The sequence below is a fragment of the Sorex araneus genome, chromosome 6 (assembly GCF_027595985.1).
Source record: "Sorex araneus isolate mSorAra2 chromosome 6, mSorAra2.pri, whole genome shotgun sequence".
Classification (NCBI taxonomy): domain Eukaryota; kingdom Metazoa; phylum Chordata; class Mammalia; order Eulipotyphla; family Soricidae; genus Sorex; species Sorex araneus.
Window position 1 is genome coordinate 103,593,947 of NC_073307.1, and position 22,622 is coordinate 103,616,568.

Below are 22,622 nucleotides of genomic sequence, written 5' to 3' on the forward strand. Positions count from 1 at the left end.
GGAGTAACCCTTGAGCATTATCTGGTGTGGCCCCCAAACCAAATCAAAGCAAACCAAAAAAAAACAAAAGTGTTTTTCTAATTGACAGGATTGTAGCACTGTAGCACTGTTGTCTCGTTGTTCATTGATTTACTCAAGCAGGCACCAGTAATGTCTCCATTGTGAGACTTGTTACTGTTTTTGGCATATCGAATATGCCACGGGTAGTTGCCAGGCTCTGCCGTGAGGGAAGAATATTCTTGGTAGCTTGCCGGGCTCTCTGAGACGGATGGAGGAATTGAACCAGGGTTGACTGAGTGCAAGGCAAACACCCTACCCTCTGTGCTATACTCCAATTGACAGGATTAGTTAGATTAAAAGAGGAAAGGATTTAAATGAAGAATTATCCCTGAGTTTCTGATGTCATTATGGGAGAGGTGACAGTAATATGTGTTTAGGCACATAAGGAATGGAGAGGAAATAATTTAGGGTTAGTAATAGATTTCTGTTGTCATGGTGATAAATATTCTTAGCATACTTAACAAAATACAGCTACAACATAAATCTTGTTTTTTAATTTATTTTTTTATTAATAAATCACCATGGGGGTACAGATACAGGTTTACATATTCTCGTGCTTGTGTTTCAGTCATATACAGTTTGAATACAGGGATATATGGGGTTAGCTTATCTATCCCTCCAAGAGTGCCTGTCCTCCACTGATGACCCCATCATCCCTCCCACCCACTCCCACCTCTTGCTCCTCCCCACCCTGCCTCTTTGGTAGGGCATTCCCCTCTGTTCCCTCTCTCCCTTTGGGCATTGTGGTTAGCAATGGAGGTCTTGGGTGGCCAATGTGTTCGGTCTATAGTCTGCTCTGAGCACGCCTCTCGCATCCCACATGGGTCCTCCCACCACATTTTTGCTTGGTATTCCCTTCTCTGTCTTAGCTGCCCTTTCCCCCAGCATGTGAGGCTGGTCTCCAAGCCATGGAGAGCAAATCTGGTACTTATTTCTGTTATTCTTGGGTGTTAGTCCTACATTCTGTTGTTTTATATTCTGCAGATGAGTGCAATTCTTCTGTCTGTCTCTCTCTTTCTGACTCATTTCACTTAACATGATACTTTCCATATTGATCCACTTGTATGCAAAGTTCATGACTTCGTCTTTCCTGACAGCTGCATAGTATTCCATTGTGTAGCTGTACCAAAGTTTCTTTAGCCAGTCATCTGTTCTTGGGCATTCGGGTTTTTTCCAGATTTTGACTATCGTAAACAGTGCTGCGATGAACATACATGTGCAGATGTCATTTTGACTATATCTTTTTTGCCTCTCTGGAATATATTCCAAGAAGTGGTATTGCTGGATCAAATGGGAGCTCGATTTCTAATTTTTTGAGGAGCGACCATATTGTTTTCAAGAAGGGTTGAACCAGTCAGCATCCCCACCAGCAATGTAGGAGGGTCCCTTTCTCCCCACATCCACGCCAACAGTGGTTGATTCTGTTCTTTTGGATGGCCACAACAGAAATCTTAAGATGCCCAATAGACAGTAGGATACACTGAAACTGAAACTCAGAATATTGATTGTGCATTTGATTCCTTTCAGCTTCTAAAACTGTGTGCAGTGAATTCTCAGAGAGAGCACCTAGAAAAGCAGGATGAGAATAAAAGGGGAATGAAAGAGGAGGGTTGCTCAAAGGCTTTGAGTGCATGTCTAGAGTTTGCAAGGCCTTGAACTAGTCCTCAGTATCCCATGGCCCCAGAGTACTGCCTATGTGGTTCTGGTGATCCCCAACACTGCTGTGCTTGAGCAGCACCACAAGACTGGGTCTGGGCATTGAGCCGTCAGCCTGCACAGTTGAGTTTCTGATGAAAGGAGAAGGAGAGGATGGTGTGAGAAAGAGCAATAACAAGATGCCTAAAGCATATAAAATATAGGAGCTTGAGACATAGTAGAGTGAGTAGGACACTTGCCTTCCAAGTAATCAACCTGGATTTGATCCTCAGCTCCCTTTATGGTCCCTCTGAGACTTGCCAGGGATTTCATTTTATATATATTACATAATCCAGAGTCACTGTCATCCCTTGTTCATCTTTGATTTGCTCAAGCGGGCACCAGTAACCTCTTCATTGTGAGACTTGTTGTTACTGTTTTTGGCATATCTAATACGCCAGGGATAGCTTGCCAGGCTCTGCCGTGTGGGCGGGATACTCTTGGTAGCTTGCCGGGCTCTCTGAGAGGGACAGAGGAATCGAATCCGGGTAGGCCACGTGCAAGGCAAACACCCTACCCGCTGTGCTATAGCTCCAGCCCTTATATATGGATTATATTTTCATATATATATGAAACTTAGATAAGAAAGGTAATTAAATAAAAAAAGGAAGTATTACTTAAATATAGTCAAATTTTTAAATAGACTGACGTGTGATGTGAGCTAGAATTAAGAAATATCCAATGGAGGAACACATAGCCAAGGATTTTTAACCAAGACCAAAATTTCAAAAGGGGGCACATTTATGTCTTTTCTGTGTAGGTAGAAAACAATTATAAAAAGCCTTTGTAGCTGGAGCGATAGTACAGTGGGTAGGGAGCTTGTTTTGCATGTGACCAACCTGGATTGATCCCTGGCACTCCATATCTCCCCCTGAGCCCTGCCAGAGATGATCTCTGAGTGTAGAGCCAGGAGTAAGCCCCGAGCACCACTGGTATAACCCCAAAACAAAACAAACAGCATTTGTAGAACTTTATAGTTCACAAGGTCTACTATTGTATGATTTCATCATTTATCATAGAAGAATTTGATAATATAATTATAGGAATAAGTATTATTCACTTTTTTATAGAGCAAAATTAAAAAGATAAACATATTAACAATTGGTTTAAATCGAAGTTCTATTTTTTTGAATATGCTGTAATTGAATTATTTGGAGTAACAAGCTATTTTATGTCTTCTATTAGAGTTAGCTCTCTGGGACTTTCTAATTGTATGATTTCCAGTATACAAAATGCTGATATGATATCAATATTGCAGGATGGTTGTCACAATCAATTTAGTTAACAACCACTACTTCATATAATTAAAAGTTCTCAAGCACAGAAAATATTCAGATCTACTTATTTTCAGATTTCAAATATGCAACAGTTTTATTAACTGTATTCACCATGTTATATAAGAACAAATTTCTTCTAACTAAAAGTTTTTACCTTATGATTATATTCATTTTTCCCTCCACTTTCAGTCTTTGGGAACTACCAATTTGTTTTATTTATTTGACTTCCATTTTTAAGATACTAACCATAAGCTCAAGATGTTATTATTAGATTGTTCAAATGAAGTGAAGCTGCTGAGTCAGAAGGAAAACTTTTTACTTCAGATATTTCTATAATTGCCATTTTGAATGACATTGTGAAGTAATATAAAAATCAATAAAACATCCGTACCTTAGACCAGTGAATTGTGAGAAATTACTTAGGACCTTGATAGATCTGTGTTGAATTCTTGTGACTGTGGTGAATTCCATTATTTATTGTGTAAACCTGACCAATATATTTAATTGAAAAAGAATTCAGGTGTGAATAGAGATGAGACAACCTATATTGCAAGTGTTTTATGAGAACATTAAAGATAATGTGTGCAAAATGGGCTGGAGTAATAGCACAGTGGGTAGGGCGTTTGCCTTGCATGTGGCTGACCCGGGTTCAATTCCTTCGTCCCTCTTGGAGAGCCTAGCAAGCTACCGAGAGTATCTCACCCACCAGGCAGAGTCTGGCAAGCTACCTGTGGCGTATTTGATATGCCAAAAACAGTAACAACAATTCTCACAATGAAAATGTTATTGGTGTCTGCTTGTGCAAATCAATGAGCAATGGGATGACAGTGATACAGTGACACATATAAGGGAGAGCTATTGATATTCTGAGAGCTTAAAAATAGTTTCTTTTAAGTTGAGATAATATGTTGGAAGTAGGAAATGAGAAGGGAGCAAGGCAAAATTTTAAAGGGAATGTCAATAAAAGAGGGAAATGGAATATGATGAAAGATCACCAAAGAGGGGTGGGGAAAACATGAAGTTCAGAAATCAGCACTTCTAAAAAGGGTATAAAAGGCTATGGGATGTAGCTCCATGCTAAGAGTCTGTGACTCACACATGTGAGGCCTGCGTTGCATTTCTTTTTTTTTTTTTTTAAATTTTTATTTATTTATTTATTTATTTATTTTTTGCTTTTTGGGTCACACCCAGCAATGCACAGGAATCACCCCTGGTAGTGCTTGGGGGACCATATGGGATGCCGGGGATCGAACCTGGGTCGGCCGCGTGCAAGGCAAACGCCCTACCCGCTGTGCTATCGCTCCGGCCCCACTGCGTTGCATTTCTGGCACCACAAAATGAAGAGTAACATATTAATTTCCACACCACCATTCTCTAAATAACAATATTTGTGTTCAATAACAAGAGGAGAGAGGAGAAAGCATGGAGAAAGAGAGGATATTTCTTTTGAATCTCATGTATTTTAGAAAGAAGAGTGGTTAAAGGAAGAAGCATGTAGAGATGGAAGCTAGAATTAGGTTAAAAAGAATATTTGGGATTTTCACATTTTCAAATTAGCTGGAAGTAAGACTTGCCAAGATTTATGAATGTCAAATAAAAACCAATGGAACAATAGTTAAAAAAGTCTACAGAGCTTGATATAACCAGAGGTTCATCTTTCATAATTTGATCACAACTTGAATATGGATAATAGAAAGACTGATTATTTTGGGCAAGATTTTAATTTATTTTAATTAATTTAATTATGCACATATCTACAGAATTATAAATATGTCCTTATCCAAAGACTGTAGAATGCTCTTTCTCCAGTTAATTCCTTCTGAAGGTTTCCTGAAATATTGCTTTATTAGTATTTAATGACTAGATACCTCAATGCTATTTTAAGTTCCTTGGGGATAGAGATCACGTTTAATCTTTCACAGTGTATATTAAGATTGTCTTCAAATTTTTCTTAAGGTCTGAAAATAGATACAAGAGCTATTGCTCCCTCATGAATGCTTAGAGTCTGAACTTGAGCACTGCGATTTTTCTCTGGAAGGGTCCTGTGAAAATAGACAAAAGTGAGCAAATATTTAGTAGCAATGTCCTCCTTCAATACCACCTTCATGCATCCTGCAGTCTTCCTGTTGATGGGGATCCCAGGCCTGGAACACCTACACATCTGGATATCCATTCCTTTCTGTTTTGCCTATACTCTGGCCCTCCTGGGAAACTGTACCCTTCTTTTTATCATCGTGGTGGATGCAGCCCTTCACGAGCCCATGTACCTCTTCTTAGCTATGTTGTCAATGATTGATCTGGTTCTGTCATCTTCAACCCTACCCAAAATGCTCGCCATTTTCTGGTTCAGATATCGGGAGATCAACTTCTATGCTTGCCTGGTCCAGATGTTCTTTCTCCACTCTTTCTCTATCATGGAGTCAGCAGTGCTGCTGGCCATGGCCTTTGACCGCTATGTGGCCATCTGTAAGCCGCTACATTATACCACGATCCTGACCGGGTCCCTCATCGCCAAGATTGGGATGGCTGCTGTGACTCGGGCTGTCGCACTGATGACTCCACTCCCCTTTTTGCTTAGACGTTTCTACTACTGCAAAGGTCCAGTGATCGCCCACTGCTACTGTGAGCATATGGCAGTGGTGAGGTTGGCTTGTGGAAACACTCGCTTCAACTTTATCTATGGCATTGTTGTAGCTATGTTTATAGTGGTGTTAGATCTGTTCTTTGTCATTCTATCGTATTTCTTCATCCTTAGGGCAGTTCTACAGCTTGCCTCTCAGGAGGCTCGCTACAAGGCTTTTGGGACCTGTGTGTCACACATAGGTGCCATCTTGGCCTTTTACACACCCGTGGTTATCTCTTCAGTCCTGCACAGAGTCGCTCGTGGAGCTGCCCCACATGTCCACATTCTCTTTGCTAATTTCTACCTGCTCTTCCCACCCATGGTCAACCCAATCATCTATGGTGTCAAGACTAAGCAGATTCGTGATCGTGTCTTGGGACTCTTTCTGAGAAAGTCTGTGTGAATAGAAAGAGGAAATGGTGAAGAAGAAGTGGTAGAGTTTGGAAGCTGGAATGGGCATGAGGTATGATAAGAAGTGGAGGCTGTCTGAGTGTTCATGTTTAGCTCTGGTTAAATAAAAATAAAAATTATATGACGTCTTGAAATTAAGTGTCATTAGCAACTCTAAAGCAAGAACCTTTGAGTCCAAAATGAATAGTTGTGTTTTTAGATGATGTTACCGTAAGAAAAGTTCAAGAAGACTGTCAAATTCATGAAGTCCTTGATTAAACACTTAGAACCTGCATCACAAGTTAGAAGTAATCAAGTCAAGATTATATCAACAAATGTTTGAAATGTAGATATTAAAAGCAGTTTATATTAGGGTTAAGGAAGTAAAGAATGCCACTATAACAAACAAATACTTTGTTATATGACTGAGAGACATGTCCTTTTTACTTAACACTAGAATGAAATTCAATCAAATATCCAACTCAACCACTCTGTTAGAGAAAATCTTGAGTATGGTTTGGTTAAACCATTTCTTAGTTCACCTTTGCTATAAGCAGCTAGATAAAGAGGATTCATTAAGTAAAAATGAACCAGAGCTTGAAGATTTGAAAAATTCTCTGCCTACTCATATTGCAAAAAAAGTGAAAGGTATATTCAGGAGAAAAGCCACAAAAGAGACCAAACCTAAACCTAACCTAAAAGCATAACTTCCAGAATTGTGAGAAAATGGATTTTTTTTGAGCCACACTCAGTCCTGCCTACTCTTGGTTCTGTGTTTAGGGATCATTCTTGGCAGTGCTCAGGGGATCATAGGCAGTGCCAAGAATCAGTATAGGGATTAAGGTGCTTGCCTTTGCATGATGCCTACCTGGTCTGTCTTTCGTGGCCACATTTATTAATTTTTCTCACCACTATCCAGTTAGCACACTTGTACATTATTTTTGACAAATTTCTGTATTTTAATTTTATCTAATATTTAGTTTTGGGCCACAGCTGGTTGTTCTCAGGGTTTACACCTGAGTTCAGATATGACTCCAGCAGGTCTTGGCCGACACGGGCTCCATCCACGACACCCCATGTGGTCATCCAAGTGCAAGGCAAGCTTTTTATCTACTGTGCTATATCGCTCGGGTCACAAGATAAAAGCACAAGGATCTAGGTCAAATAAACCAAATATGTATGTATTTCTATCTACATTTTTAGGATGAAATAGATTGTTGCCACACACTTCCCCTTTGACTATAGGCAATACCTTATCTCACATGGTGCGAAGACTATTTGTCCTTGTGTCCTTTCATTATTTACTCTAATAGAAAAAAATGTATCTTAAGAAAATGAGGTTTTTAATGCCGGATATTATCTTAACTATCATTGTTTACAATGGTATTGACACTTAAAATGGATTATTTCAATTATCATCTAGTAATCAAAGAGTGATGAATTATTCTCCTGATGTCTATGGAAAAGAAATGACTTTGTTTTCAGTCAATATTCTAAACAGTCCATAGCAGAGAATACATCTAATATCAGAAAGAGGAGGATAAACCACAAAAACATAAAAAGAATGTTACCTGCTTTGCATACTTTGGTAATTTGGGTTCATCATACCAATGAAGCATGGGTAAGAAATGTGTGAAGGTAAAATTGTATGTTCCTATGGATTTCTCATAAGGAACATGATTATTAGGAAAAAGAAATTTGAGATTGCAATAATCTAAGAAGCATGGAATTTCAGAATCACTGCTTGAATGTAGGACCTTGTTCTGTTCAAAGTCTCATAGTTGCTGTTATAGCAGAATTTGAAAAGGTCATCAGTAGTGACACCAAAACAGCACATAAGTCTACCAAAAATATTAAGAACTGTATCTCCCAGGAAAACATTCAGACATGCTTAAATATAAAAACCTCGGCCTAAGGGGAGACACACAAGTTAGAGTGAGACCTATTTAACCTGGCAATAGCAAAGGATAAGAGCTAATGTAGATCAAATGCATCCATAAACCCCCACCAGCCATCCAGGCTAGTTGGTTTTATTTCACCATATAAATTTTAACTGCAAGTGTCCTGTAGCTCTCTTTTTCAGAAAATGTCTTAAGTATTTTTCTAGGACTGCATTGAATCTGTATAATCTTTGGGTAAAATTGTCATTTTGACAATACTAGTCATGAATTCATGAGAAAATGGAAATACATCCCCTGTTTCTTTTAATTCATTATGGGGGAATATGTTGTAATTTCCTCATGTCCTTTTCTTTTTTTTTTCTTCTTTTTCCCTTTGTTTTGGGGGCACAGTTGGATGTGTGTGCTAAGAGATTATTCCTGGTTGTTTACTCATGGACAACAATTCCTGGTGGCCTCAGGGGACCATGTGGGATGCTGGAGACAGAACCGAGAGAACCGAGGTTGGCCATGCACAAAGCAAGCACACTACCCAATGTATTATCTCCTTTATCCCTTATATAAAAACTAGAAATCCAGAAAAGTCTTTTACCTCTTTTGTTAAGCTGATTCCCAGGTACAAACCCACATATATTACATATGTATTTGTTTAGTAGCCTGCTACTTTACTGTTACAGGTCTATTATTTCTAGGATTTTTTTTTTTGCTTTTTTTTCTGGGGGTGGGGTTCATACCCCTTAGTGCTCAAGGGTTACTCTTTGCTCTGCACTCAGGAATTACTTCTGGTGGTCCTCTGGGAATATACAGGATGCCAGAGATTGAACCTGGGTCAAAGTGTCTGCTGGGTCGAACCTGAGTCTGCTGCATGCAAGGCAGATGCGTTACACTGTACTATTGTTCTGGCTCCTCAAGGAACATTTTTTTGTTATGTCTTTACATAATCAAGAAAGTACTGTTTTAGTAATATGCCATTTGCAAATAATTTTCTGAATGCCCTTAAACATCAAAGGTGAAAAACTGAAAGTCTTCTCTCTAAGATCACATACAAGATAAAGAAAGTTACTCTAGAGTTTGAGTACAGTTTTTGCTGTGAGCTCGTGGTAAATTGGTTTAACTATGTTGAGGAAGATTCCCTCAGCCCTCATTTTATTGAATTTATCATGAATGGGAGTTGTATCTTGTCAAATGCTTTCTCTGCATCTATTGACATGAATCACATTACTTTTACTTTTAATTGTATTATTTACTTTATGACCAAGTAGGATTCATCCCTGGGATGCAAATATGGTTTAATATATGTAAGTCAATCAATATAATCCACCATCAACACATCTTTTTGATGTACTATGTATTTATTCAGCTGTATCACTGTATCACTGTCATCCGGTTGCTCATCGATTTGCTTGAGCGGGCACCAGTAACGTCTCCATTGTGCTCCACTGTGCTGCATTGTGAGACTTCTTTCTGTTTTTGGCATATCGAGTACACCAAGGGTAGCTTGCTAGGCTCTGCCGTGCGGGTAGGATACTCTTGATAGCTTGCTAGGCTCTCCAAGGGGGATGGAGGAATTGAGTCCAGGTTGGTCGCGTGCAAGGCAAACGCCCTAACCCTAAATAAATATTTTATTTATTTATTTATTGCTGTTTTTGGTCACATCTGGCTATGCTTAGGGGCTACTCCTGGCTCTGTATTCAGGAATTACTCCTGGCAGTGCTCAGGGGACCATATGGTATGCTGGGAATTGAACCCGGGTCGGCCATGTGCAGGGAAAATGCCCTACCTGCTGTACTGTCTCTCCATTAATATTTTAATGAAGATCTTTATAAAAAAGGTAAGCTATAGACCTATAGTTGCAATTTTTGTCTACTTTTTGTTTCACGTTTGGGAAGGCCTAAACTTTATGTAGTCAAATCACTGTTTCTTTCAATATTTCCTTTTATCTTTAGCTTCAGATATGGTATAATCCTGAGATATACACATCATAACCATATTTCATATATGAGTATATTATATAGAGATTTGTCTGTCATTTTGGGGGCTATGCAATGTGGCAGATGGAGCTCATGTACTCACTTATATAAGGAGGGTTTTCCAATCACCTTGTATCACATAACTGGTTATCATATGAAATACATGTATTACACGTAGTTTGGCACTAAGTATTTCCTTAAGAAAAAGGAAGTAACTTTTGATTTCTCTCTTTCAAATCAGAGGCAGGGTGGGGTGGGTGGAGATGGGATTAGGGGGTGGGAAGGATACTGGGTTTATTGGTGGTGGAGAATGAGCACTGGTGGAGGGGTGTTTGCGAACATTGTATGAGGGAAAAACAAGCTCGAAAATGTGTGAATCTGTATCTGTACCCTCATGGTGACTCACTAGTTAAAGAATAAAAAAAATTAAACAAATTGAAAATAAAGAAATAAATAAAGAAAGAAAGAAATAAAATGAAATAATGGTGGTGGGATTGGTGTTGGAATATTGAATGTAGTAGATTATTGTGAACAACTTAATAAAAACTAGAAAAATATTTTAGACATTAAAAAAAGAAAAAGGAAGTAACTTTTAGCATAATCTATGTTTTAACAAAATGTAGATAAAAATATAAAGAATCTGTTTGATATAAAAATAACAGTAACACACAAATATACATATTTGAAATGCCCCAGCCACTTGATTATATAAAAATAATAATTTATAAACTTTTAGTAAAAATAAATATAAAATTTGTTTTATTAATGAGTTTCTTTTTATGTGTGGAGATGAAATTTGGTTACTAAAGAATGAGCTAACATTTTATAAATTTTTATACAACTGGGACAGGAGTGATAACATAGTAACAAAGGCATTTGGCTCATTCAAGTGGCACCCCCAATGGTCCCCTGAGTCCAACCAAGAGTGATCCCTGAGGGAGAGCCAGGAGTGAGCACAGAGCACCATTAGCTGTGACCCAAAAGCAAAAAGACCTCCCCAAATACAAATAAAAATAGGAAAATAAGGGGCTGGAGAGATAGCACAGCGGGTAGGGCATTTGCTTTGCACGCGCCCAACCCGGGTTTGATTCCCAGCATCCCATATGGTCCCCCGAGCACCACCAGGAGTAACTCCTGAGTGCAAAGCCAGGAGTAACCCCTTGCATTGCCGGGTGTGACCCAAAAAGAAAAAAAAATAGGAAAATAAAAGAAATTTTATGCAACTATGACCTTCTTCAAAATAGTTGGAAATACACAGAGGTTAGTGATTAATTGGTTAGTACTCTATGAACTTAATGAACAAGTTTATAGTCTAACAAATTTATGGACAATAGAAGTTGGGTAGTTGACTCACCTTCAAAGAAAGACAAAAGGAATAGTAGTATGAGTCAAAAGTGAAAAGACTTATTATAGGATTAAGGGTAAGTATAAACACCATTGTTTTTCTTCATGTTACAAAGGAATAAAAAAGTTGTGAATTTTGAGAATTCAACTGTCTGTGTTGAGATGGTAGCTAAGCTGTATAGCTGACCTTTCATGAAATAACTTGATGTGACCTCTAGAGCACCTTTAGCAGTAATTCCTGAGCATACCAGGTATGGCCCCCTAACAAAACAAACAAACAAAAAATATACTGGTTCCCTTAATAGGCATATGTAATAAAACTGGTTGGTCATACAGTTTTCACTGAGAAGAGGACATTAAGGCTCATACTTATCTGATATTAGATAAATAAGGAATGTAATATGTGAAGGACAAATATACAAAGATTATGACATGAAGATTTAATTTGCCCATGTAATGAAGACATTGTGATATTAATATAGGACACTGAACTAGTACACTAAAATATGAAAGCAATGAATTATTGGTATTTAGGTAATAAATACCATTGTGGGTATTTATTTTTTAAAATCATAACTGTATATAACTAGGTTGCACAATAGAATAACTAAAAAGTAAACGAATTTTGTCTTGTTGGTGTAATAAAAAATAATGTTCTCAAAAAGAAAATAAATAAAAATTTGTTGATGCTTTAAAATTATTTTATTATCCTGCAAAGCTCAATATATGTGTGTGCTCATACATATAACATCTATATTATGAATGTATACTAGTATATTTTGTTACACATATGTGCATAAACAAGTTTGAGAATAATCTAATTTGGGATTTTTAGGATTCTTCAAGTATCACTGTGTCACTGTCATCTCGTTGCTCATGGATTTGCTCAAGCAGGCACCAGTAATGTCTCATTGTGAAACTTGTTACTGTTTTTGGCATATCGAATATGCCACAAGTAGCTTGCCAGGCTCTGCTGTGAGGTAAAACATGAAAAACTTCTGTCCACCTTTCTCACTCCATGCACAAAAATCAATTCAAAATAGACTAAAAATACTGCTCCTAGCACCACAGATTCTCAGGGTGGTAGGAAGAGCAGAAAGGGAAGGATGCCAGGTTCCCTCAGTGCACCTGATAAAATTTAGGGTTTGCCTGAACTGACACGAGTCTCTATGGCAAGGTGCTGTGTAAGTGGATTCCTGAAACCCAGAAGCTCGGGAATGTTCAATTTCAACTACCCCACATTGTACATAACCATCAGCCCTTAGTGTAAAATAGCAAGTCAGATCAGTACTCAACTCATAGTCTTTCTAAGAACAACGGGAAAATAAATTTCTACCTAGTCTGTCAGTGTGGCTGAAATGCAGGCAAGTCCTTGAGTTTATCAAAATTCTCCAGACATCTCAAGGAGGACCTCAAATCAACATTTCATGGAATGGCAATGGAATTAATTCAGAGCATAAAAAATCTATATAAATTGAAGAGCTAAAGTATGCCACAGTGGGATACTTTAATGGTGGGTAACAACAGAAGGCATAATATCCAAATTATAGGAATAGCAGGGGAGTAAAAAGAGAGAGGAGAGGAACTACTGGTGGAAGAAATAATAGAACTCTCCCAGTTCTTGGGTGTCTTGGATCTGGTGACCTTTGTATTTTGTTTGTGCAGAAGCTACCCTCGACTCATGTGGGTCTAAGGATGGAAAGCCAAAGTTGACAGGATAAATATAGGATCGATGGTAGACACCTCCTCACTCCCTGACCCTGCAAAAAGTATATCTGTCCCAGCTTTTTAAATATTTAGGCCAAATAGCATTTAATATAAAAAGTAATTATAAATAGGGATGGTAATTATCTTTTTATCTATTGTCCCTTGCCCAATAAGTACTAACTCTTATCAAACTATATGTACAAAATGAAGGGTCAACGTTTACAAAGCTTCTACTATAAACCTAAAGAAATACGTTGATAGAAATGCAGTAGTAGTGGGAGACTTCAAACTGCCCCAGACAATATCATTAAATATTAGGGCTCTTGGGAGTCCTAAATGAGGAATGAGAAGAACTGGGATTAATTGACATATACTAGGGTATGTGTATTCATATTTTGAGGCATGGAGGGGCCTATATATGATCTTTCCTGAAGAGTAACTCAAATATACATAAACTAACGAACTTAAAAAAAATTAAGATTTGGGGTCACAACCAGCATTGCTCAGAAGTTACTCCCGACTCTGTGCTCAGGAATCACTTCTGTTGAGCTTGGGGGACCCCACGGGGAATCAAACTTGGGTCAGCTGTAGGTGAAAACACCCTACAACCTATACTATTGTCCTGGTCCCCTAGTTTTCTTTAGATTACTTGAAACTAAGGGAGAAATTCATCACAATACAGGCTTACATTAGAAAAGAAAACTGAAATCATCAACCTAAGCACATGTCTTAAACAGCTGAAGGACGAGCAACAGATGAATCCCCAGATGAATCCTCAAAACAATAAAACAGAATAACTAGAGAAAAAAGCAATATAGGAATCTTCTTAAAGGACATAATTTCCAATACTGTGAAAGGTAGAAATTCAAGTAACTCAGAAAAATTAAGAAGCACACATGCAAAAAAAATACATGGACACTTTAATAAATGTTAGTTTTTTTATTATTGCTCTCTTTTCTATCACCATATTTTCTTTGTATATTTAAATTTCACCTTAAAGCCAATTGAAAATTCTATACCAGTGAATTAAGTTTTCACAACAGTGAAGACAAATTATCACAGGTATTATCAAGGAAAACATTTCAGACAAAACCTATTTTTATGTTTGTTAGTTCTATATCTGGATATTGTATATTTCATATAGTACTATGGAATTTTTCAAGTCAAAAATAGTTTTCTTCAAAAATTAGATCTTATATAATTATTAAGTGGTGAATATACATTTTTCACTTGTTCTTTATTACATTCATTAGACAATTCAAGTAAAATTATTACCAAAAATTCATGTATTTTATGATTCCTATGTATTTGTTATTTTAGCAAAGATTGGTGGATATTTGTAGGAGATTTCACATATAAGACCATATATGATTGTTAAACACCATTAACATGTCAGTAAAGATACAAACCTACTATGTATGTTTTTAGGTCAACATATACATCATGTAAAATAAAATAGAGCACTTATTGATAAAGAATAACACTACCAAAGTGTAACACTACCAAAATGATGACATTTCTTAATGATTAATAGTGTAAATAAAAGTGCCGCAAACATAAATTTTTTCTGTGTGTGTTCCAGGAATATAAAATGTATATATCCTTTTATGGTATATTCTAAGAAGATATACTAGTTCTACTGCATATTGTTCCAATAACCAGTTTAAGGTTTAAGTGAAAGTGACCTGATCTAGCAATTAACTCTCTGGATGAGAATACTAAGTACCCTAAAACACTACTGACTGAGTAGTGATTTGGGGAGAAATAGGAACCAAAATGATTTCAATATCATTGGTGTATATGCAGGGGTGGGGAACTTTTTCTAGGTTCCCCATCCCTGCATATAGGGGTATTTGGATATTTGGATAGGACCATTTAGATATTTATAATGTCATTCATGGGATATAAAATATAGACAAACAGGCCATATGGAGCCCACATGAAGCATTCCTGTCTGTCCCATCATCTACCATAGCTAGACCAAATGATTTCGCAGGCCTTACCTGGCTAGACTTCCTTCTGGTCCAAGTGTTCATGTCATCTAGACCAGGAGAGAATAGTTCAATAGGTTGAGCATATTGCTTTACATAGAGGAGGCCTAGGTTCTATCCTGTGTATGACGTGGTCCCCCAAATCTTGAGCTGGGAGTAACTGACAAGTATTGTCAGTTATAGCCCAAAAGGAAAGAAAACAGTTTCTATTTCAGTAACTACAAATATTAGTATTTCTCATTACATTCATTTCTGTTTTGAAAAGAATATTTGAATCACTTGGTCCCGGATCTGTTTAGTCTTTATCCCATAAATGATGGGATTCAGCATAGGTGGGGCCAGAATATAGATATTAGCCAGCAGGACATTGATATGGGGTGGGATGTGGCGTCCAAACCGCTGAGTGAGGACTGAGAAGATGGCAGGGGCATAAAAAAGGAAGATAACACAGATATGGGAGCCACAAGTGTTGAGAGCTTTGTGGCGGGCATCTTTAGAAGGAATGCGGAAAACAGCACGGAGAATCAACGCGTATGAAATAAAAATCAGAAAAATATCTACGATCAAGGTTGACATTAGGACAAAAAACCCATACCAGATATTTACTCGGATGTCATTACAGGAAACACGGGCCAAGACAATGTGCTTACAAGCAGTGTTTGGGAGAATATTACTTTTGCAGAAATTCAGTCTTCTCAGAAGAAATATTATGGGGAAAATTGTACCGTAACTTCTCAGAAAGATGACCACACCAATTTTCCCAATAAGTGCATGTGTAAGAATAGTGGTGTATCTCAGTGGGTAGCAGATGGCAATGTAGCGGTCAAAAGCCATCACCAGCAAAATTCCCGACTCATAGACAAAAGTGGAAGAGAGGAAGAATACCTGAGAAATGCAACGATCAAAGGAGAGCTCCCCAGCATTGAACCAGAAGATGGCCAAGGCCTGGGGTACAATGCAAGTTGAGAGGACTACATCAGTTCCAGACAGCATGCAGAGGAAGAGGTACATGGGCTCATGGAGGCTGCGCTTTGTGAGGATAATGACGATGAGGAGGCTATTCCCAAGCACAGAGATAACATAGGAAATGAAGAAGGGGATGGAAATCCACTTGTGCTGATCCTCAAGCCCGGGGATTCCCAGCAAGCGGAAGACGGTGTGGGTGAAGCTGGTGTGGTTCAAGATAGCCATGAGACTCCCTTATCTATGCTCAGAGAAAGAAAAAATTTTGATTACATTTAAAGACTTTGAGATCACCAGCACTCTGGGTACCTATCTAATTTTATTTCATTGAGAAGATGTCAAGAACTTTATAAAAACAAAGATGAACACCATTTTGTTTATGTGAACTGATCTTTAAGTATAGAAGAGTTAAGACCTTATGGGGTCCTTATGGGGTGTGCAGAAGAATTAAGGAATTCAGGGTTTAAGACCTTTTCTATTAGACCAAGTTGTGTGTATCCAGTGTTTAGGAAGCTTCTCAAATATCTCAGGAATATTTTTCACAAAGTGACTTCAGAGAGTAACAGGAGGATTAAGAAGAGAAACAAAAGGATTGAGGAGACTTTAGGATGCTGAGAATGACCTCTATTCTGAGCACATCTAATCTGAAGGATATTTTAAAGTTACTCTTTATTTATTAACTATCCCCAATTTGTCATGAACTTTAGTACTAGGTTATGGAAATATAGTCTATTCTTATTCTGTCCTTGCTCTGATCAAGGAAGTTATCATACCTGTCCAGTGTTTCTTTTTATATTAAATACCTTTGGATTTAAGGTACTGGAAAGCATAAGATTTTCTATATTTTTTTCACCATTATATCATCTACCACTACTCAGAAGTTCCCTAGTTGATACTCTGATCCAGAGACATACTATCTCATAAAAAGGTAAAAATTGATTTGTAATTTTTATAGTCCCTTTTTTAAAGTTTTATTTTATTGAAGCACCATGATTTATAAGGAAGTGATGTATCTTTTATCCACAAGTCAATTGTGCCATTTTTTTCAAGACTGCAAATACTTCTACCTTCAGTTGCACCTATTGGACAAACAATTGGCATACCCTTTCTTAGAGTCATAGTTACCTGTTTAATTTACTCACCTACTTCAAATATTTTTGCTGTGAGGTAAATTTCAGGAGGTAAGATGTACTCTTAAATAGACATTATGGGGGCATCAGCAGGACTCTTCAAGAATAATGGCAGTAGAGAGCTCAGATTTTATACATATTCCTCAGGCTCCCAAGGACAAATATTACCCCAGGGAGTACAGACACAGACCTATTCTTTCAACAACATCCTTTCTGACTCATGCATTTGGATGGCATCATTTATTTATTATTATTATTTATTAAGTAGCTCTGATATTTATTGTTGTGACAAATAATTTATAATATGATCATTTCAAGTTGTGATGAGTGTTTAAAGTTTAAACAAAATATATGTTTGTAAACACTGAAGAACTGTGTCAGGTCGACTTTAGGGGGGAGAAACTCCAAATCAATAATAGTGAATTTGTTGTTGAAATATTGAATGTAATCAAAGTAAAGTGAAAGTAAAGTGAAATTTACACATGCGGGGTGGGGGGCTGGGGAGGTGGGGGGAAGGGGGAGGTATACCGTGATTCTTGGTGGTGGAACACATGCACTGGTGAAGGGATGGGTGTTTGAGCATTGTATAACTGAGACTTAAACCTGAAAGCTTTGTAACTTTCCACATGGCGATTCAATAAAAGAATTAAAAAAAGAAAAAGAACTGTGTCAGAATCCTGGGAGTCAGCTAACTTATGAAAAACAAGCTGGGTCCATGAGCTGGAATAAGGATAGTCTTTTCAATATCTCAATATCAATATCTCACACCTTAGATGTCAATTTCAAAGTGGATTAAAGATCTTGACATAGGGGCTGAAGTGATAGCACAGTGGGTAGGGCGTTTACTTTGCTTGTGGCCTACCAGGGTACAATTCCCAGCATCCCATATGGTACTCCGAGCACTGCCAGGAGTAATTCCTGAGTGCATGAGCCAGGAGTGACCCCTGTGCATCGCTTGGTGTGACCCAAAAAGCAAAAAAAAAAGAAAAAGAAAAAAGAAACCAAAAAGATCTTGACATATTGACATAGACCAAATTCTTTTTATTTATCTATTTATTCATTTATTTATTCATTTATTTGTTTTTCTTTTTTAGGTCACAATGCAGACTTTACAAATAGATTTAAGTCACAGAAATTTTATTTGCATTGTCATACATCCACTGTTTTACAAGTAAATTGCACTTGTTAAAAGCAAAACATCTGCCAGAAAAAGTGTGTCATTTAAAGTCTGAAAGTTTAAATGCAAGCCATTAATATTAAGAGGGTTTCTTTTGAAAAGTAAAGATAGTTAAGGAGGAGACTACTGTTGAATACACTAATGTTAAAAGACCACCTTCTGCTACCCTCCCAGAAAAGCCCTTAAAAATGTCATCGTCAAGGAGTCAATAAGCATTAAAAAGGTGTTCATACCTATATATTCATTGTAGCACTGTTCACAATAGCCAAAATCTGGAAACAACCCAAGTGCTCTAGAACAGATGACTGGTTAAAGAAACTTTGGTACATCTACACAATAGAATACTATGCAGCTGTTAGGAGAGATGAAGTCATGAAATTTGCTTATAAATGGATAGACACGGAGATTATCATGCTAAGTGAAGTGAGTCAGAAAGAGAGGGATAGACATAGAAGGACTGCACTCATTTGTGGAGTATAGAATAACATCACATGAATCTGACACCCAAGGACAGTAGATACAAGGGCCAGGAGGATTGCTCCATAGCTGGAAGGCAGCTTCATGAGTGGAGGGAAGAAGGCAGATGGAATAGAGAAGGGATCACTGAGAAAATTATGGTTGGAGGGGTCAGTCAGGATGGGAGATGTGTGCCGAAAGTAGATAATGGACCAAACATGATGACCTCTCAGTGTCTGTGTGGCAAGCCATAATGCCCAAAAGTAGAGAGAGAATATGGGGAACATTGGTGGTGGGGAATGTGCACTGGTGGAGGGATGGGTGTTTGATCATTGTGTGATTGTAACCCAAACATGAAGATCTGGAAACAAACCAAATTTCCAATAACAGATTAGTGGATAATAAAATTGAGTAGTATTCCACTGGGTGTACCACAGCTATCAGACAATTGTATGAAGAAAATATGTAACAACAACAACAACAAAATATCTATATAAAACTTGAAAAAAATAACAGTTTTGGGACTGGAGAGAGAGCGCACTTGCTTTCCATGCTTTTCACTCAGATTCACAATATGGTCTCGAGAGCCACCAGAATGATCCCTTAGTGCAGACTCAGGAATCATGAGTACTGCTGGTTGAGGAACCAAAACAAACCAACAATAACTATAGAATCATTTTATCATGCCTCATTCTATCCCAGGGCTGGAGAGATAGGATAGCAGGTAAGGTGCCTGCCTTACACATGACCAATCTGGGTTTGATCCCTGACATCCCAGATGGTTTCCAGACTCTGGTAGGAATGACCCCTGGGCAGAGATTTAGGAGTAAGCCCTGAGCATCACTGGGTATGGCTCCAAAATAAAACCAAAACAAAATTCTGTTCCTTTCATTTTCTGGAATCCTATGATACAAATGTTTATTTTTTTTAATTTTTAAATTTTATTTTCATAAATTTGTTCACAGTAGTTGATTATATTCAGCATTTCAACACCAATTCCACCACTATCATACCTTCCCACCACTATTATTTCGAAGTTTCCCACCACCACTCAAGCCTGCCCCACAAGAAGATGCTAGATAATTTATTCTGATTGTTATAAATAGTATAAGATGTCTGTAAGGATTTATCTCACAGCGATTCATCACTGAAGCAAAAAAAAAATGTATGAGGTATCACGCAACCACATGCTCCTAGGAAAGCATAAATTAAAGAATAATTGGGGCCAGAGCTATCCCTGCATTGAGATGCTCGGTCCTGAGATTCGTTTGTGAGTCTGCAAATGTCTATCTTTATGTACCGTAAATCTTATATTATTTTCATTTTGAGGCGCTCTCCTCAGCAGTACTGGGAAGCCATGTGGTGCCAGAGATATGTCATCTTCATTTTAACATTTTTTTTCAATAGTATGTTTTCAGTAGTTTCTTCTACTTTGGGCCTGAGTGACCCAAAAGGCCTAACTTTCTTTTCCTGCAAAGAGCAATACCTTGCTCTAGCCAGAGTCAACAGCTCCTCAAGAAACTGTGTGGTGGGGATTAACTTGGCCCCACAGAACAGTCAACATTGATGCAGCTTGGTCTGTCTGGCACCAGGAAGATTTGTCAGACCTTGTAGGAGTTATACCCCACAGAGACACACACTTCAACAGAGACAGATACTGCAATTAAGGACCTGAAGGAGATTTATGACACCTGAATCACCCCCACCTCTGCCAGAGAAACTCCAGACCAAGGCAACCCCCCTTGGCAACTACCCTAGCAATGAGTTCTCACCTAGGTAGAAAGCCCTATGAGGGGGAAGGTTGCTGAAACCCTATATAAGCCACCTTGAACAAAGGAAGGGTGCGCTTATGCTGCCCGATCCCATGTCTACTTGTGCCTACATGGCCAAGCACATGTGGTGTCTGAGTACATGACTCGCCCAAATCTCCCCTCTTGAGATGTCTACTGAGGTTCTCTCCACCTTTGGAGAAGCCTGCATTGAGAGTGTTACTCTCTCTTACTTTCCCTCTTTCCTAAAAACCTCCAAATAGAATCTGTTTTTTACTTCACTGCTCATCTATTCCTGAAATTGTTTTCAACGAGGAAGACAAGAGTCTATAAACCCTGGGTAAGGTCTAGGATTGACTTTCCTTTCCTGCAAAGAGCAAATCCTTGCTCCATCCTGAGTCCTACTCTTACCAGCTGGTCCCCAGGTGGCAGAGGTGGATTGGGAGAAAGTGACCCCTCTTTCCTCACTGCCTCACATAAGCTACCTATGGGAGCCCAGTGACTTCAGAGCTATCCACCTAGGCAAGTGTCCATTGCAAAGGTGATTCTCAAGGCGGTAGAGTTGGGAGCAGTTTATTTTTGAAATTCTGCCTGCCTACCTGCTTCAACAGCAAAGTCAAAATCTATAGACAGATGGGAAATAGAACAAGCCAAGATGGAAAGAAGTTTATCAGACATGTTGCATTTATTGACTTCAAATTCAACTTTTGCATACATAATTCAGATCCCAAGATAGAAGCCTGTTCCATCTCCACCGCAGGAATATATTTGCTCAACATAAATTTACTGTCCTCCTCTTAAGTGGCCAAAGATTAATTCAGCAAGATGATGGAAAAGATTTTGTTCGGTAGTAGCTTTGTTGCCTAATGTTCTGTTTTGCTATTTTGTTAAAATAGCAAAAAAATAAAATGTATTTGATTCTGGATGTAAAAAAAGGTTTTTGTTCAAGGACTACAGGCCATTAGCAGCCAAGCCATTAACTTGGATGGGTGCGATATACATATAAAAGGGTTTTAAATATGGCACAGTTTTAGGCCCCACCCACCAAAAGGTGGGTGGAAAAAGATGCTTTGTTTTTTGCTTAACAATTCATAAAAGAAAAATTTTAAGAAACATTTCTACTTTGTTTTTTGGGTTTGTTTTTTTGGGGGGTCACACCCAGAGATACACAGGGGTCACTCCTGGCTTTGCACTCAGGAATCACCCCTGCCGGTGCTCAGGGGACCAAATGGGATGCTGGGAATAGAACCCGGGTTGGCCACATGCAAGGCAAATGCCCTACCCGCTGTACTATCGATCCAGCCCTGAAACATTTCTACTTTGGACCACGGGCTTGTTGCGGTGGTTTCCAGACTCAGGGTCGTTTTGAATCCCATTGGAGAAATAACTTCTAAGAGTGGGGGGAACAGGTGACTCTGAGGTTTGCAATGGGGAGTATCTAACAACTGTGTCCCAGAGGTGTGCCCCAGGCCAAGGGGGTTACCCTGGACCCCTGCCTGTGGGTGGTTGTTAGTGACAAGCAGGAAAAACAGGGACTTCCCACTCATACAAGAACTGTTCAAGTTCCATTCATTCTGTCCCTGAGAACCTGTGAATCTGAAGGTTAGTCAGCCAGGTTATCAGAAGGGGGCATTCCCAGGAAATACAGCATCAAGACAGTTTTTCAGATCATGGCATGGTCTTGAGGGCGTATCTCAAACAAAGCTGAACATGAGTGCTGTAGTGCTGAGCAGACCTGAGTACTGCTTTCTCGGGAGATGGCAAAACTCAAGCCTTCAGGCATTCAGGTGACTCCCTTTCCACCAGGAAGTTCTGAAACTGAAGCCTAACTTCACCAGCAGTGTGTCAGGTCTCCATGGTTACTTAGGGTTTCACAGAAAAGGAGTGCAAAGGCATTTTTGGCCTTCAACCCTGTTCAACCCTCTAGATGGAGAGCATCTCGAGGCTCAGAGACCAGCAGCTGAATCCAGGGCACGGAGATGTTCAGGGTATGAGACACAGACCTGAACTCTGCCAGTGCAAACTCACCAATTGCAAAGAGTTGAGTCACTCAAATCAAGTAGACTGTGGCTCTTTGAGGGGGTTGTGAAACCACTTTAGACAGCTAGGTCACAGGTGGAGAAAGCCTTTCAAAAGGTTGTTTTTTTTTTTCTTTTTAATTTTTAAGCAATT

At 38.6% G+C, this 22,622-nt stretch overlaps 2 protein-coding genes across 2 annotated transcripts; one reads left to right on the forward strand and one right to left on the reverse strand.

The window, feature by feature from the left end:
- Positions 1 to 5,113: 5,113 nt before the first annotated feature.
- Positions 5,114 to 6,058, forward strand: LOC101550270 (olfactory receptor 52K1). The gene has a single exon (XM_004618222.2). The coding sequence runs from the start codon at positions 5,114 to 5,116 to the stop codon at positions 6,056 to 6,058; it is 945 nt and encodes a 314-aa protein (XP_004618279.1).
- A 9,143-nt stretch (positions 6,059 to 15,201) lies between these two features.
- Positions 15,202 to 16,146, reverse strand: LOC101547722 (olfactory receptor 52B4-like). The gene has a single exon (XM_004618288.2). The coding sequence runs from the start codon at positions 16,144 to 16,146 to the stop codon at positions 15,202 to 15,204; it is 945 nt and encodes a 314-aa protein (XP_004618345.1).
- Between the last annotated feature and the right edge of the window lie 6,476 nt (positions 16,147 to 22,622).